The 19042-nt window shown below is 36.5% G+C and overlaps 1 protein-coding gene across 1 annotated transcript in view; it reads left to right on the top strand.

The window, feature by feature from the left end:
• The window catches only part of LOC107557205 (mediator of RNA polymerase II transcription subunit 27), a 61299-nt gene that overhangs the window by 7545 nt on the left and 34712 nt on the right, over positions 1-19042 (top strand). The window contains exon 3 of the mRNA XM_016240541.1: positions 12797-12927. Coding sequence (XP_016096027.1) covers positions 12797-12927 — 131 coding nt within the window. The remainder of the gene's footprint in view (positions 1-12796; positions 12928-19042) is intronic.

Raw genomic sequence — 19042 nt, forward strand, 5'->3', positions numbered from 1 at the left:
TCTGGGCTGGATGGTGTGCGGGCAAACATGGGCATGAGGCCAAAACCAAGCCTCTCTGCAGAAGTATTGATGCTTCCTCGCTGTCTGCACGGACAGCACCACCCCCACCCCACTGTAAACATGATCGATGTGGACGTTTCCGCCATGCAAACTACCCCAGGATTAATGCGCTTGGTGCTTTTAGTAAGGCTGTTTTTGGCCATTGTCTCCTTTGGGTTGGTTCTTTTAGTCTGGTGGCCCATCAACCTGCGGTGTGGGCATCAGATATCAGTTGGTATTTAGGATTAGATGGAGTTTTATTATTCAGTATGATCATTCATCCTGGCATATTTATACAGTTGCACCTTTGACAAAGACCATCTTATAATATTGCTAATTGCATTTTTAGTGAGTATGTAATCTATTCAAGTGCTGCAGTCTGTTAAAGTTGGTCCAGTTGGATTTGAGAGTGAATAGATCAACAGTTAATTAAAGGGAAATATGTTTTGCCTTTGGCCACTAGCTGTCACTCACCCTCATTATGTCCTAATGTGTTTTGTCTCAGGACTCTCAAGGTCCACTTCTTCCTGAGGCCTTAGGTTTTTTTTTTAAAGTGAGAAGCATTTTACATTAGAAAATATTAAAGGAGTAGTTCACTTCCAGAATGAAAATTTCGTCATAAGTTACTCACCCTCCAAACCTGTATGAGTTTCTTTCTTCTGTTAAACACATAAGAAGATATTTTAAAAAATGTTGGTATCCAAACAGTAGATGGGCACCATTGACTTCCATAGTATTTTTTTCCTACTCACTCATACAGGTTTGGAACAAGTGGAGGGTGTAAATGGTGATGACATTTTCATTCTGGAAGTGAACTACTCCTCTAAGTACAAAATAAAGCAGGGACATTTAAATAAAAAAAATTGAATCGTACTATTTTCAAGATCACTTGACCAGCTTTTGTCATGCAGCATCGGTATTGCTTCTTATCTCTCTACAAATGTCTTAAGTTTGTGTTTATCGTAGGATCTTCTTGACTGCATGACTTCTCATTGTCAGTTGGAAGCCTATCATGAGAATGATGATTTAATGACTGTTTAACTGTATTTAACACATGGTTGTGCGCTGTCAGTACAACAGAGATGTCAGGGTGCACAGAGAGACGTTTAAGCACCTGCTTATCCCTATATCGGGGCACAGTTAATGCATCAAGCTATTATTCTGTCATCTATAAATACTTGAGCTCCCCTAGTGCCAGTAGACCAGGAGCACATGAATTATGTGTCATTGCAGACTTTTTTTTTGCAGAAATGTTTCATGATATTAATCTCTGTTTGCGCTGAGAGTTTGTTTTTGTGTCTCAGGGGTTAAATCTTGGGTACAGTGAAAGTATACCCGTTGTGCTTGGTTCTCTCAAATTAAAATCGTTCTTCGTAGAATAGAATAAAGAAACATTAGACACAAAAAATACATTTTTGTTATCATTTACTCACCTTCATGATCTTTCAACCCCATATTATAAAGTTAAAGACAAAAAGGAGCATACAAATAGTCCATACAACTTGATATTGAATGGTATATGGATCCGTGTGGACTATTTTTATGGTGTTATTTATTTATTTATTTTAATCATTAATTTTAAGCACAAGTATATGCCAGTGTGTTTTGGTTTTGGAAAAGAACAGCTTGGGCAGTACAAGTTTTATAATAGCACCAGGAGTAAATTATGATATTTTCTATATAAATATTTCCTATAACAATAGTATTATAAACATCAACATAATTATTTTTAGCTTTGAATTTGTAAATTTGACTTGACAATGATGAGCCTTTTGCACATCAATAAATGTGTGTATTTTTAGTATATTTTTAATGTAATTAATTTAATATGTATTATAACTTGTTATAGTTGTCATATATTCACCTTACATATAATATAGTGTGTTTATAGTAGTGTTGTCAAAAGTACCGACCACGATACCACTTGACTAGTTTATAGATGTAATTGGTATGTTGGTTAATGCTTATTTAGGTCTATTTTATCTATTTATTGAAATTGTGTGTGTGTATTGTGGATTTGTGTTTTATGTGAGTGGTCTTGCATTGAAAAATTTCTCTATATACTGTAAAATGCATTATAAAATTCATAATTCATTGGACTCAAGTTCAAGTGAGTAGGGAAATATGATTATTTTTACACTTTTTATTAGATTACAAGTAACTATGCAAATGTACATCCTATTTAATTAAGCCAAAGCCTCAGGAAAGAGGAGACCTTGAGATTGCTGGAGCCAAACACATCGGGCAATAAGCGATGGTGATTGACAGCTAGTAACCAAGGCCTAAACATGTTTCCCTTTAATTGTCTTTCGTATAACATGCGAGCATGCATCATGGGTGCATATGTCTGTGATTGAAGGAAACTCTGTGAGTAAAATGAGGCACAGTCTTCGTTGACTTTCACAAGGTCACTTTGCCATCGTCGCTCTGATATTCTTCTTCAGCGACCAGCTTGCACAACCAGACAACTAATGAGATCAAAAGATTAAGAAGCAGAAATTAACCTTGTGTCAAAAATGGCTAAGGTTGTAATTTGCTTATGTATTAAAGAAAAATCTATTATTTAGACAGCGAAACTTTACATAAGCAATCCCTTCATTCAAACAGATTGGATCTAATCTCAAAGAAATTCCACATTTGACTACATTCTAAAACATGGAGGGAATTCAAATCATATACATAGAGTTGAGTCAGCTTAGACAGCGCTCAGACTATTGATGAGCTACGGGAACAGTGGAGATGTATTTTATTTTTTATTTAATTTCTGCTATATTATATCCGCTAGGGCTGTCATGATACTAACTTTTCAGTAATTGATGTCAAACCAGTAAAATATAATGTTTTTCATTGCCGATTTGTATTTTTTTTTTATAAATGTATTATTATTTGAACCGCAAATAAAAATAATTAAATGCACCTTTATTTAACTATTTAAAGGGATACTTCAGCCAAAAATAAAAATTGTCTACATTTATTCACTTTTGTCATTCCAAACCTGCATGTTTTTCTTTCTTTTTTTCTCAGTGAAACATGATATTTTAAATGTCTCTGTTTCTTGATGTTAATGTAATGTTTTTATGACAATTTTTTTTAACAGTGCAAAAAGAATTAATTAAATAAAGAAAGGCACCTTTATTTAAAAAGTTAATATCTATTAGGCAGAAATGAAAATAGTCATCTTTCATTTACTCACCTTCATGTTTTTCTTTTTTTTTTTAGTGAAACACAATGTTTTGAACAATGTTTCTTTGTTTTTCTTAATACAATAAAAGACAAAGGGGTCCAATGTTGTGTGGACTGAAACATTCTTAAAAACAGCTTTTGGTTTCCTCATAAGAAAGAAAGATTGTAACACCATCAGGGTGAGTAAATTTATGGCAGAATTTTCATTTTTGGATGAACCATCCCTTTAATATGAATATTAATCAAAGTAGATTCTGTAAGTATTAAAACACTAAAGTTCTTTTGACCAAAACTCCACCTTTTATGCATGCAGACAGTCTTGATTTTAGTAATTGAGTTGCCACTAGGCTGGGTGTCTAACAGCTATATCATAAGTCAATCCCTTGTGTCAGAGTTTATATTATGGATATTTATATATATTCACAGAACCTGCAACCTTTTTTTTTTTGCCCTCAAACTAATCAAAAGAATGCTGTGAATGTTGCCGAGGCTCGTGGCCTTTCACATTGTACAATGTCCTGAAACCTTACAGCTGGTTAGACGCTTTAATGATGGCTTGAACGAAGCTGTCAGAAAAAACAAATAGCAGGCCTCAAACCCAGAGCCCACAATAAGATCAGAGAGCAGCGGACTTGCCATCACGACATGTTTCAGCCCTACAGTTAATGATGGAGCATGTGTTTGCCAATTGCTGTGCCAGGGAGGACTAATAGTCTGGTCAGTCTTAAAGATCAGTGTGCCGCGAAGGGACGAAAAAGGTTGGAAAAGAATGAGAAACAACTAAGAGGGGCCGTAAAAAAAGCAGCGACCTTTTGAAAATGCACTGCTCTGAGAAAAATGTTTGATGTGGTAACTTTAGCAAGCTTGGATTCCTTATTAGTTCCAAGACAAGGGAGTGTAAAGTTGAAAGAACAGTGGTCTCCGCTCGCCTCGGCCTGCTAATTCCTCATTAAAAGAGCAAGGGACAAGCGAGAACCTTTGATATATTTTTTTCCCCCAGTGTTTGCTATTCATATGAGTGAATGTTCATTTAAATTGTTTGTTTGGGAGGCCATGGGGACGATGTCTGTTTGTAAAGTTTTTTTTATGGCAAAATTGGATGAACCTAGATGATAATGGAACTTGCTTGTAGGGTTTAACCTAATTGCTATCACTGCTGGTTTTTTGGTTTGAAAATGGTTTATAGCTGGTTATTTGCTTCATTTTCTGAACATTCCAAGCATTTGAAATTCAGGCTACGTTTACACTAGTGCGTTTAGATTTAAAACGCATAATTTTTGCTACGGTTACGCCTGTCATTTACACTACCGTGGCGTTTTCGACTTTCAAAAACGCTGCAGACCCCGTTTTAGTTTGAAAACTCCAGGGTTGCGCTTCAGTGTTAACGGACCAAAACATAGACTTTTGAGAACGATGGCGTTGCTGGCCACATTCGCTCTGCATATCCTTGACGACCATGTAAACCATGACATCATGCACATTGTTGTACCTGCATGAATGGTCATGTGACCTGCGTTTTCGTTGTGTAGTGTGGACCGAGAACGTTTCTGAAATGCAGTGAAAACACCAGTGTAGATGAGGATCAATCATGCACTAGTGTAAACATAGCTTTAATGTAAATTAATTATTGAAATGGAAAAATGTCTATCCATCAGCTCATAGAATTGGATATACATGTTTGGTGTCTTATATTTTTTATTATTTTTTAATAAGTCTATCCGGCTTTAACCATTTTCTTGTAATTGCTTGGTGCTTGGATAATTAACCTAAAATGAGTTATCTGATGTGTTTTAAAAGTCTTCTGCTTTTTACATAATATAAAGGAGAACGTATACGTTGGTTTTTACACGTACGTTAAGGTCCACGTACTGTGCGAGTGACGCAAATGTTGTCACCAGAATAGTACGTGTGTACTGTACACGCAGCAACTTTAGTTTAAAAGAGTACAATGGCATTTTTATTGGTCATAACTTCTGGAGAAAAATAGAACTGACGCTGGACAGAGACGAAGCTTTGAATAACAGATTAACAGAAGTTTGGTCTTTTCCTTACATTGAGCTGTCGATTGACTTCAGAAGTCATCTGAACTACTTTTTATGGTAGTCCCATAAAAAAAAACAGCAATTCAGCAGACATAATTTTATGTTTAGGTGTACTGTACCTTTAAAATTGTTTTGATATCACATCCTTATTCAATCACTGCCTGTAGAAACTTGTTTAAATCCAAATGGGTTGCCTGCATGGAAAATGTCTGATCTCATTTGCGTTACCCATAACCCTGATTTATGAGAACCAGGCATAGAAAATACCCTAGACCTTGAGATCCCTGGCTGATATTTAAAAATTAATTAACCCCTGACTGCAGCATTGCTGTCTCTTCCTCTCTCCGCCCGTCAATCTCTCTTTCGCCCTTCCACCTTCCCAGTCTTGAGGTGTCTGTTTTCTGTCTCTTATTCCATGGGGATTAATATCTTAATTATCGCTTGTTACTAAATATTTTAAATGAGACCATAGATTATGCATATGGATGTAATAGCCTTTATGTAACATTTCCAGCTGCTGCTGTGTCTTGGTTATTCATTCTATCAGTTTATCAGTTTATTCAAGTTACTGGTGAGCTGTTCTCCACGCTGAGGTTGCAGGGATTTAGATGTATATTAAATTGCATATTTAATTGCACTCTCTAAAGATCTGGCATTTAGCAAACATCGTTTTATCCTAATAAACTATAGTTCTTCAAGGGACAGTTTCCCATGAGCAACATTATCTGACATCCCGCTAAATGTTTCTAAATTACACTATTTTTGGCTTTGCAACCTGTCATAGCTTTTAGAAATCTGATTATAAAGTAAATATTGTTGGTAAAAGTAAAATGCGATTAGAATTTGACTCTTTCTACACTCTCTCCATTCTCCAAGTAGTCTACCTCTCAAAATCGAGCAGAGCTGAGTTGAACAAATTGAGCCGATTTTCCCCTCAAGGCTGTGTAAGGTTTTTGGGGGATTTTTAGATAAAGATGCGCTCATACAAACAGTCAATTCATCATTTTTCGGTGCAGAGTTACAAGCGGCGAATGATCAAAGAGAGTTGTTTCAACTTGTACTTAATATTCGTTACATGGTTTTGCTGTTCCCTCCTCGGCGAAGCTTCTTTGAATAGATATTGGATTTGATGGGAGTATGCAATTAGTTGCATGGAATAATGCAGGGACATTCCCTTGCATAAATACTAGTCCTCTAGCTTGGCTTATAGTATTAAATGCAAATGCATCGGGAATGAGATGCACTGCAGTCTGAGCATTGCAGAGATCTGAAAGATGGTGGTGGATGATGCACTGTCTTAAAAAAAAAAGAATCTTTAAAAGGCCTTAAAAAATTAAGTGTTTTTAAAGTTCCAGGACATCCTGTGTGAGCAAACACTAACACTTTACGTGAAGCATATATATATATATATATATATATATATATATATATATATATATATATATATATATATATATATATATATATCGTGCATACGTGCATACAATCTATTATATGTTGTAAATTACTATATACAGTGGGGAAAAAAAGTATTTAGTCAGCCACCAATTGTGCAAGTTCTCCCACTTAAAAAGATGAGAGAGGCCTGTAATTTTCATCATAGGTATACCTCAACTATGAGAGACAAAATGAGAAAAAAAAATCCAGAAAATCACATTGTAGGATTTTTTAAGAATTTATGTGCAAATTATGGTGGAAAATAAGTATTTGGTCAATAACAAAATTTCATCTCAATACTTTGTTATATACCCTTTGTTGGCAATGACAGAGGTCAAACGTTTTCTGTAAGTCTTCACAAGGTTTTCACACACTGTTGCTGGTATTTTGGCCCATTCCTCCATGCAGATCTCCTCTAGAGCAGTAATGTTTTGGGGCTGTCGCTGGCGAACCCGGATTTTCAACTCCCTCCAAAGATTTTCTATGAGGTTGAGATCTGGAGACTGGCTAGGCCACTCCAGAGCCTTGAAATGCTTCTTACGAAGCCACTCCTTCGTTGCCCAGGCGGTGTGTTTGGGATCATTGTCATGCTGAAAGACCCAGCCAAAAAGCCTGTTGACTTTTGCCGTTTATCTAAGGTGATTTTTTTAAACATTCATTTCTTATTTAATTGGTTCCACATTTGGAGGTTGACAGCTAACTGCCACTAATTCTAAAGTGAAAGTAAAATGCGCACAGCGCTTTTAAGCTATTTAAAAGAAATTAAGGTGTAGAACCATCTCAAGGATGATCAGAAGAAATGGACAGCACCTGAGTTAAATATATGAGTGTCACAGCAAAGGGTCTGAATACTTAGGACCATGTGATATTTCAGTTTTTCTTTTTTAATAAATCTGCAAAAATGTCAACACTTCTGTGTTTTTCTGTCAATATGGGGTGCTGTGTGTACATTAATGAGGAAAAAAAATGTACTTAAATGATTTTAGCAAATGGCTGCAATATAACAAAGAGTGAAAAATTAAAGGGGGTCTGAATACTTTCCGTACCCACTGTATATATGTATATATATACATGTATGTGTGTGTGTGTACATGCATATATACACAGCCTTCAAGTAAAGTGTTTCCAAAGGTTTCCTTAGAATGCATTTGTGTGTTTTTGAACGGTCTTATTTAAATCAGGGTGTGTAACATCTTCGACTGAATTATAGCATGATAATGTGGTATAGTACAATGCAATGGTTTTTCTGTGCTTTTGTGATTGCGTCTGCTTCTAGTGAAAGAGGCTGTCTTGTTTTATTCCATTTGATGGTGACATTGATGGTGTGTGCTTGTCCCGTGCATCCTCTCTCAAGTCAGATTCTGACCCCGCTCTTTAATCTTCAACTGCCCCAATGAGATGACACTTTCAGCTGCCTGACAGCATTCTGGGTAATGCCTATCTTGTCCTCCGAGTCTTTCTCTCTCTCTTGTACTCATTATCCGCTGTCCTCCACGTCTTTTGTCCTTTGCCTCAGTGTTTTTTCACTGTTCCTCTTTTTTTGTGAACAAGGCTTCAGCTTCTAGATGTTGCTCTGGGTTCCTCTAATTGACAGAAATACATAGGCCCTTTAGGACTGGACAGCATAGTTTTAATCTCTTTTTCAGAATCTCAATGTTTTTCAACCTTTTGACAATATTCAGTGTATATTTTGATATTAATGTATTTGCTTATAGTTAACATGAAAAGTTTGCAACCCATTTTAATTCTGTTATGTTTCTGAGTAAGACAGGATATTCAACAAGAAAAAGGATGAGACTATTTAATCTATCCGGTATTTATTAAATGAGTGTTTTGTCAGAATTGATGCAGGTGACATTTTAATAGAAAATTATGAAAAGTATATATGTATTAGAATTGTTTACATTTTATTGAAAGAAATTTCATATGCTTACCAAGGTTTATCCATTATTATTGGTGCTCAATTATTAATGACGGTTCTTATTAGTATCCGTGTTGAACTTTTTTTGGCTGCTTAATATTTTTGTGGAAACTGTGATTTAAAAGAACAGCATTTATTTGAAATAGAAATATTTTCTAATATTGTCTTTACTGTCACTTTTGATTAATTTAATGCATCCTTGCTGAATAAAAGTATCGACTACAACTTCAACAACAAAATTAATAAAAAAAAAAATCTTACTGACCCCAAACTTTTAAATGGCAGCAAAAAAAAAAAAAAATTGATTTGATTTAATTTCCTGTTGGCTTTACAGTGGTGCTTTTATTTTTAATTAAAAAATATATAATTTTAACCAATGCATGTATTCATATTCAAATGGTTTAATACAGTAAAAGTATTTTATTTAAAAAATAAAGTAAAATTTGGAAGTCACACTTCTCTGAATATTTGGGTATCAATTCATTAGAACTGACAGTTTGAATTGAATTGAACATAATTTAATTGAACTTACCAACTCCAGTTCCAGCAATCTTATCACAAATATATCATAAACATTCAGTATATCGCCCAGTAATATTGTCAGAAGAATATTCTGAATGATCACTCTCTAATATTGGCTCTCTTTTTGTTTTTGTGAAACACTAACCAAACTACAGAATTACCAGGGGCCAATATTTAAACCAGTGGTGACTGATGTGGATGTTTTTAATACACCAAATCTTTTAAAGCCACTTGACATTCAAAGGCGCCTGAGTCATCTTGACAGCATCTTCTATGTGTGTGTTGGTTTTTTTCTTACCTTGTTATGTAGGCTTTTTATTTATTAGCAAGGGCTTTTTATACAGCTGGAGCCCAGCTTCCCACTGTACACGCTATGCTCGTACAAGATCTGGCCCTTACCAAGTCGGCTCATTAGCTGCAAAAAGGAGATTCACTTAATTAAAATAATACCCCGTTAACACAGCTGCTTTGGTCAGCCAGATTAAACAGGGGGAGTGCTGCGCCGTCTGCTTCTCACTCACCGAACGTCGCTCTGCTGCCTTCAGAACATGGCTAATTAGCTCAATAGGAGGAATATTTTAATAGCAATTAATGAGGCACGGGCCTATGCAAGCTCTAATTTAAGAGCCTGGTTTGTGTGGGAGTGCATGCAGATGAATTCGGAAGCCTGATGAGATCGCTTTTGTCACTGCTTGTGTTACGATCAGCCTCTCTCGCAGGATGTTGTTCGCGGACTATTGATTTTCTTGAGATATCCCAGCATGCTGACTGCCCAGAGCAGCAGTGTTGGAGAACATGCTTTGAAGGTGTAGTTCGTCAAGCAATAAGCTACTCATTATTAAAATTAGCTGATTTACAATCAAGTTAGCCTTTTGGTAGTTAGCTAGCATTGAAGTTCTCCTAGGCCGCGTTTCTCAAAAGCATCGTAAGCCTAAGAAGTCCATAGAAACATTGGCACCAATGGAAAGCAATTTCCCAATATTCAACTGCCCAGATGTTGGTTAAGCATGCAGGATGATGTCCGTGGTATCAGGTCCAGAGTTCTGTCCCATCCATTAACATATATCCTATCTTGAGTGGCGGAGTGCTACACCTGAGCATTCTGGGTAGCGGACACCTTTCACATGGTTTCATCACATGAGTAGAAGAGCTATTGACAGACTTCTGCTATACTGCAACTTCAAAGCCAAAGATATTACACGTGCCATGTTACGTTCAACATAGTAAGACAGGAGGCGAGGAGGAGGAGGTGGAACACAAGGAAAACGTGATGGAGTACTATATGCAAGCAACTGTGCTTTCTCCCAGAAGAACAGATTGTTGACAAGATTGGAACTGTGCTTTGGGTAAACAATTCATAAAAGCCCAATTAGGTTGTGATGATTTTGTTTTATATTTTAGCTGTTCTTTGTAAAGCTGCAGAAGATTCTCTGGACACTCATGTTCTGAGTTTCTGAATTCAGGGCTTGAATACAGTAACCGTGGGACTCAAATTTCACCCACTGGCCATAAAACTCTGAATAGATGCAGAAGGTAGATGTGATTGTATTGCTTGACAATTACAGTTGTCTGTTAAGTGTTAAAGGGGTCATATGATGCTTTTTTAAATATCATTATTTTGTGTATTTGGTGTAACAGAATATGTTTACATGCTTTAATGTTCAAAAAACACATTATTTTTCAAATACTGTACAGTATTGTAGGTCCTCTATGCCCCGCCTCTCTCAAACGCTTCGTTTTCTACAAAGTCCCTCCTTCCGACAAGTGCAGTCTTACTGAAACAGGAAGTATTGAAGGTGATTTTTTTTTTACTGTATTATATGTATTTTTTTGTAATTTGAAAATGGATTAAAAATAATTGTGTAAAATAAACATACTTATACTTTAGAAGACAAAGCATTTTTCACAAATAAATATTTAATAAAAATCTAATTATAAAGGAAGTAAACACTGTAACCAACCGGGCACTCAGTATTCTGGGAAGTTTGTGTGCATTAGAAATCTTTTTTTTTTTTTCAAATAAAGCCAAGGTAACACTCATTTTACACACAGCATGCAATGAAAATTACATGAATATGACAGCGAGCAAATGCATAAAGCGCAGCATAATTTGAAATCACTAGTTTAAAGTTTGTCGATCGCGCGTTTCCAGTCAAGCAGAACTCTCCTCCTGTCAGCATTCAATTTGCACAGACCGACCGTCACCCAGAGAACATGCGATCATGCAGGATACAAATGCACACTTCAACTAGATTCGACTAAGTCTGCAAGGTTTGTGAAATTAAATGTTCATTAGCCATTCAAAGATTTGTTTAAATTATATAAATGCGTATTTGCTGAATGCTGATGGCAAATGAGAAAGTATTATAATGTTTGCCTTTCTATTACTAATAATATTAAAGCAATCGTTATTATACTTTTTTGTATACATTTTAATTCCTTTGTTTAACAGTTCTGATTATTAGATAGACTTCTATCCATATTAGACAGAACTGAACGACGACACTGCTCACATTCTCCCTCTTGTTCGCTACAAGAGGGAGAATGTGAGCAGTGTCGTCGTTCAGGTGCTGGCGTTCACTCAGAGCCGTCAAAATAAAAGTCCTGCCTCGAACACATCGGCCAACCAGAAAAACGTATCGGCCAATGCCGATATTTGAAAAGTGCCAAATATCGGCTGATATATTGGCCTTGGCTATATATCGGTCGACCACTAATTATATTAATAATAACATTTCAAACAATAAAATGAATCGGTGTCATTATGCAGTAGTAAATGTGTTTATTATTTTATTATTTTGCATTTACAATAGACCTTATGCATCAGAGAAACAAGTGTGCAGCCATCTTTAGAATTTGGTCTTTGAACTTCTGTTTTTGCAGTACCTATAGCATCACTGTTGAAGAGAATTAGGTGGTGAAGTGGATTTACTTATTGTAGAGTTAACGAAAGTTATCATGTGCATTGTAATGTTTGAAACGGATGTCATAACAAATGGCAGTAGACTGGGAAGATTTTAAAACGAGCGGTTCATTCATAAATTCTTAGGACCTTACTTTCATGCTGTGGAAATACAAATAGAACGAGGGACGGAGCTACATAAGGTCTACTCTGCTGCATAATGAGTTTCTTTTATTTTTTGATTAAATATGCATACATACTCATATCTATATACTTTTAAATTAATCAAAGTGACAGTAACAACAGTTATAATGTTACATGCGATTTCAATTTCAAAATTATGATTATTTAAAAACTTGTTTATTCATCAGAGAATCTTGGGGGGAATATATCATGGTTTTCACAAAAAATATTAAGCAGCACAACTGTTTTTAACATTGAAAAATCTTTCTTGAGCACCATATCAGTGTATTAGAATGATTTCTGAAGGGTCATGTGACTGAAGACTAGAGTAAAAAAAAAATCAGCTTTACCATCATATAAATAAATTACATTTTTAAATGTATTCAAATTGTAAACTTTAAAATATAACATGAATTTTTATAAACGTTTCACTTTTATTGTAAATATATATGATATGTTATTGTGTATTCCAAATAAAGACCAAATAAATTGAATTGAATAATCATGTTCAGAATATGTGTTCATTTTACAGCCCTAGTACATGAATATCTGTTTTTCTTTCTGTAGTTACAGTACCATGCAGGTCTGGCCTCCAGTCTTCTAAACCAACAGTCACTCAAACGCTCAGCCAATCAGATGGGAACATCTGCCAAAAGAAGACCCAAAGTCCAGCCCAGCACTCTAGCTCTTCCAACACAGTGAGTATGAGGTCATAATTTTTAGCAGTTTCTCATAACCAGAGATGTGAAAGTTTATGATGCTCCCAATAGGCTCTTTTACACATCAAACCAGTTTAGTTGTTGTTAACTTTGTCCAGTAAATGTACCACATATGGACTTGATTCTCATGTACAACTAAAAGTACAACACAAGGCCTACATTCATGAAAACTGAAGTCACCGGCATCTGCTTGTCCGTAGAACCATTAGCAGCAGGTCAGAGGTGACCATTGATTCTCTTCCTCACTATTGGTTCCTCTGATTACAGTGACAGAGTAGAATAGCTCATTGTCTTCCTGGGGTCTTAGACCATCCGCTTTAATAATAAAGCACTGAGAGTGAACAGAGAGGAGAAGAGAGCATGGACTCTGGAGGGAAGATGAAAGACGGATGGAGAATGAACAGAAAATAAGTATGAAGGGACCGACAGAAGAGACGAGAGCGGAGCCCAGGTGGTCTGTGTCCCTCTGAAAAGCCCACTGATGGGATACCACTCCTGTTTCTCCTTGCAAATGTGCTCTTTGCAATCTGATTCTGTTTATTTTCTTTCTAAGATCCTTCAAAGTGATTGTTCATTTATTTCAAGTTGTAGTGCTCTCCTTTGCTCTGATGCCTGTTTGGGTACTCGTAGCACAATGTGCTGACAGATGCTGAAGGACAAGGAGAAGAAACAGTCCTTTGCCATGTATAATGTCCTATATCAGTAGTCGCCAACCCGTCGATCGCAATCGACTGGTAGATCTTTATCACTGTCCCAGTAGATCCCGAAAAAAACAGTAAAATAAGTACAAAAATGCATTACATTTCTGGGGTTATATTAATGTATCACTGAAGGGTACTGTCTTGAGAAAAGTTTCGATGGCAATGGCATTTTCTTCTCCGTATAAAGCGCAACTCTGCTTTGTTTACAGCGGGAAACAAGGAAACGCTATAGTGAGGTCAGTTCATAAGTAGTGTTGCCAAGTCCGCGGTTTTCCCGCGGAATTGGGCTACTTAACACTTTTGCCGCAGGTTGTTGTTCATGTCCACGGGTTGAAGCGACCCCAATAACGTGATATTTAGTCCCTGGAATGTGAATTTTACTTGAAGATCCGCGCCGAAAAACGTGTATTTTACCCCCGGAATGCGATTTTTACAGGGGAACCCCCCTCGAAACACGATTGGACTAGTTTGATTGCGAAAACCTGGCAACCCTGTTCATAGGCGCCACCTGCTGTCAGAGAGTGCGTCTCATTCAGACCTGCTGTTTTTGTTTCGTGCAGATGTTTTATGTAGCAAATAAATAAATAACACCTAAAGTCAGACCATTCTGTTTTTGTTTTAAATCCTGAAATTAATCTAAATCAAATCAAAAACAACTGCCCGTGCAGATCATGATTAAAATGCAGTGGTTGCCTCTAATTTCAATAGACTAGATATTTGTGTTTAAAGCCAGTTTGTTTGTTATCAAGCAAATAGCCAATAAATAAATTTGCTTAAAAATCAGTATCAGAATCCAATTTGCTAGATAAAAAAATTAAGAAATTCTGAATCAGCTATGATCGGCGCATCACTAATTAAAATACTAAGTAAAAGGCATCAAATTTGAAGTTCAATCTGGGATGTCTTTTTCTATCAATTCTTCAATAGGTAGATCTTGTCTTTCATAAAGGCCGAGGTCAGGGGTCTTGGGCCTAAAAAGGTCTGTGACCACTGTCCTATATCTACTGCTGTGTCCGAAATCGCTCTCTGTTTCCTATATAGTGTTGCCTAAACACTATGGCATGTCAAAAATGTAATTCAATATAGTTATATTTTTGAACTCAGATTTATTGTGTGCAAGCAGTCTACATGCATCAGTGCTGTTTTGCCAAGTTGTCCACGCTCCTGAAGTCATCAAAATACAGCAAGGAAATGTATACAAATTAGAAATTAGTAATTTAAATTAATATTTTATGAGTTAGCTCAATGTAGGGCTGTGCGATTTGGGGGAAAATATCAAATTGCGATTTTTTTTTTTTTTTTGACAGATATTGCGTTTTTAAATTTGCAAAGTCAAGCTTCAGCTCAATATTGCCAATAATGTGCAGCACAGTATGGGTATCATTACCCTGCTGAAAAAAACAATAGAAACCATCACAGAAATTATTATAGTCTCCATTAAACCATTACAAAATTCCTTTTTTGTTTTGGGCATTATTCCAATAGGAATTACTGTTGTTCTATTGGTTGCCATCTGCCAGATTACATCCCACCAATAGAATCCATCAAATAGACACCATTATAGTTTACATTAAAACCAATACAGTTTTGGGAGGGGTTCTATTGTTTTTTTTTCAGCAGGCAAGATTATAATGGTATAACTACTTTTACAGAATTAACTTAATTACTGAATTTCACAGAAAATATTTGTTTATTTTTTATAAATAAAGAACTGTATTTCTTAAGTCGATTATTAAAGTATTACATATGTTACATAGGCTGATTTATTCATTTTAAGTATTTGGGATTTTAAGAGCAAGTGGAAAATGTGCTGAATGTTTCATTTCATCCAAGTGAAATTAGCAAGCAGTTAGACTGGATTTACATTAGTTTTAAACGCAGAGTCAGGCGTGAGTCGACATAGGTTGCACGCGTGCGTCAAGCCTCATCCATACTGCCAGATGCGCTCGTGAAGATTTGCGGTGCGGAGCCGGGTGCGAGTATAAACGAGCATTACGAGACAGGCTGCATGAGTGCGGCAAGCATGAACGGCTCGTCCGTGACGCGGGATTTGCGCCGCGTGGGGCAGAGAGGAGCGAGTATGAGAAGCATTCACAGACACAGGCTGTGTGTGCGCTCTTCTGAATTGGGAATAGCCAGCATGCATTATAAACTTATTTCAAATTAATCTGTTGGGGAGATAAAATGTGTAAAATAACGTTCACACACTAACAAGACTACTAAGAATGTATCTTTTATTCTTCAGTACTGAAAACAGAACCGATAAGGGAGCTTTTGATATGCATTGTGACGCAGCTCTTGGAAATTACCTTTTTTGTTCGTTGTCTGTCATTTCGAAGCTTAAGTTGCATACGGTTTTCTTTAGTTTTAATTTGCCTAACTATCGATTTGACCCAGTAGACGCCATAATCCCACTCTCTCTCTCTCTCTCTCTCTCCCCCGCTTTCTGTTATTATTATTTTTTTTTTAAATGGTGGGTGTTTACGCAGTTGGCTAGAGCAGTGCTGATTGGGGAGAACGGAGGTGCGCTCACTCTATTGGTTAGTAAGACTGCAACTCAAGGCTGGCAGTCATGCATATGCTCTGGAGTAATATCGCGTCCATATCGCAGGCTTATCGCAACGTCTCAAATCGCGATTTCGATTCTATTTCGATTAATCGCACAGCCCTAGCTCAATGCCAAGTGTTTTATATTTCTTGATTAATTGATTGAAGTAATATATTTTTTTTTTTACTTAGAAGATGGTACACAGGGAAAAAACAAAAACGTATTTATCACCTGAAGAAGACATAACCAGTAACACTGACTAGCAGTTTCAGAGATTTTAGTCTTTCCAAAACTTTACACTATCGTTCAAAAGTTTGAATTTAGTAAGATTTTTTAATGTTTTTGAAAGAAGTCAACTCAGAGGCTCAACAAAACTGCATTTATTGATCAATGATGATTTGGTGATCAAGCAAAAAAAAAAGAGATATATATATATTTAATTTTCAAAAGCTGAAACAGTTTTGTTGGCAAAGGTTTTTGTGGAAATTGTGATACTTTTTTCAGGATTCTTTGGTAAAATTTTGTGGATTGTTTTTTTTGGGAATGTTGTAAATGTCTTTACTGACACTATTGAACAATTTAATGCATCCTTGCTGAATAATTTTATTAATTTCTTCAAAAATTACAATCTTACCAAACTCTTGAGCGGTAAATTAGGTATGAGTTGTACTTGACTGGAAATAGCTGCCCAGGGGCGTTACCAAGATGGCAACCAACTGGACTGAACTGTCTTTAAAAGGAACTTTGTTTTCATTCACTCCTATCCCAGTGAAGTCCACTATGTGGAGTTCACTATATAGGGAATAGTAACTGAGTGAATTAGAGAGTAATTTCGAACACAACATTCAGAAGGAAGTGTTTGGAAAAGCCTCAAAAACAAATGGAAGCAATTGGTATTTCAAAAAAGCCCCTATGTATACCCCGTAACCTGCAGTTTCTATATAATGTCAGTACATGAAAAGCTTCCCCATGTGTCAGAACTGCTGGGGTTGATGCCATTTTTCCTGTTTTTTGTTGCACCGGGCTGCTCAGGTCACAAACAGATGCTCGCCAGGCTGAATTCAGTGGATTCATTTTCATTCATCCACACAAAAAAACATTAACAGTACAGTAAAGTAAGGTGATTATCACAAATCTGATTTTAGGCGACTGAAAGTGCCCTGAACCTGACTGGCCCATCAGTCTACAATGCACTGTGTATGTTTAATAGCACCGTGCTGTTTTTCGAATGGGAGAGGATGTTGAACGGAGCAAGGTGAACACAGACAGCAGCTCTTCTGTCAAATGTCATTGTCCTGATGAATTTGCCGTTTCTAAAAGGAGCGGCGCATGAATTATGCAGCACAACCTTCATGCGCATTTGCTTTTATGTTGCTTTTTTACGTGCCAGCGTTCTGAACGCATTTCCGTCCAACATTGCTGCTTGCTTAAATGACTGGACCGACAGTAGAAAGTAAGGCTGTCCCAAAACCAGAGGTTTCTAAATGCATTTTAATAGATGTTTACTGTGTAAATAAATAATATGATGAATAATTAGTTGTAACTGCCCTAGATTGGGTGTGCTAACTAATTTGCGAGCAAAGGGATGCCCAGTCGTAGTGATCGAACATTTTCTAATGATAAAAAGAAAATGAGTAGAGGCCTAAAGAACTTTCAAAATAATCAAATCAACAAACCAGACGCTCTATTGATTCATTTATTCAATCAGTCTGTTATAATCATTCATACTGTCATTAATGGACCAGCAGGAGTTGCTACAAAGCGATTTGTTTTAAAATCACGGCTTATTAAACTAGCCTGATAATTGAGGCCCAGAGGAGAGTCTGAACGATAGCTGGTCCCTTCCTGTGCATTCATCGCAATATTAATCCTGTAAACAGAATTACACAGCATTTACTCATGTTATCTGGCTCAAGGGGATCGTGTCTGTGCTTGAGCACTTTCCCACCAGCTAAGTAGATAGCAGATAAATACCTTGTATTATTTTATGTAATCTGTCCACTGTGAGGTAGTTATGATTTGTTAACATTTTTGTAAGTATCAGATAATGAAAGGGTTAATCAGTGAGAGTTTTACTATGTCATGGTGTATGTATTGAAAGTCACCCCCGGTCAGCTCAAGGTGACCTTAGTTTTCGCCAGTCGGGGCTTTCTTTTGCTTTTGAATCCTCAGGATATGAGACTGCCGCCCTCCTAGGATCAATGTAGAGTGCTCTTGTCATTTTAGTGCCTCCTGCTCCTATCGGCCAGACAGGCAAAGCCACAGTTACTGAACCGAGACTAATTCACCATACCACCCTCATGAGACCTGCAGATTTCCTTTACATGTTACTATAATTAACAGCCGCTAACCTGTGTCTGTCATACTCCCCCTGCATCCCTCCGAATCACACTTAGCCTAGGTTTATTTAATTCTAAGTAATTTAATAAAGTCTGTATTGTCATTCATACTATGTGGCTGGATTAATCTGTTCAGATTAACATTTGTGTATGCTTTGTTATAAAAGTGTTTAAAATGGTGCCATTCTGAGGAAAGAGTCTCCCAAAGGCTTTTTCAAAGGATTCTTTCTCATCTTCATCTCAGGGAGATTTGCCTTGGGCTCGTTCATTGGGTTGTTTGTAAGGTGCCGTTCTTTGCAAAGATGCTTTTGAATTCTAATTAAGATCGTAATTAGGGATGCACGGATACCACTTTTTCCAGTACTCGCCCGATACCGATACTTTTAGTTTTGGTACTTGCCGATACCAATATTTTTATTGCATTTGTACATTTTTTAAATATTGGGTACAGAAACCAAAAGGGTATGTATAATGTTAGTTGGTTAACTTCATTTATCAAATAGATA

Source organism: Sinocyclocheilus grahami, unplaced genomic scaffold (assembly GCF_001515645.1).
Source record: "Sinocyclocheilus grahami isolate Dianchi unplaced genomic scaffold, SAMN03320097.WGS_v1.1 scaffold592.1, whole genome shotgun sequence".
Lineage (NCBI taxonomy): Eukaryota > Metazoa > Chordata > Actinopteri > Cypriniformes > Cyprinidae > Sinocyclocheilus > Sinocyclocheilus grahami.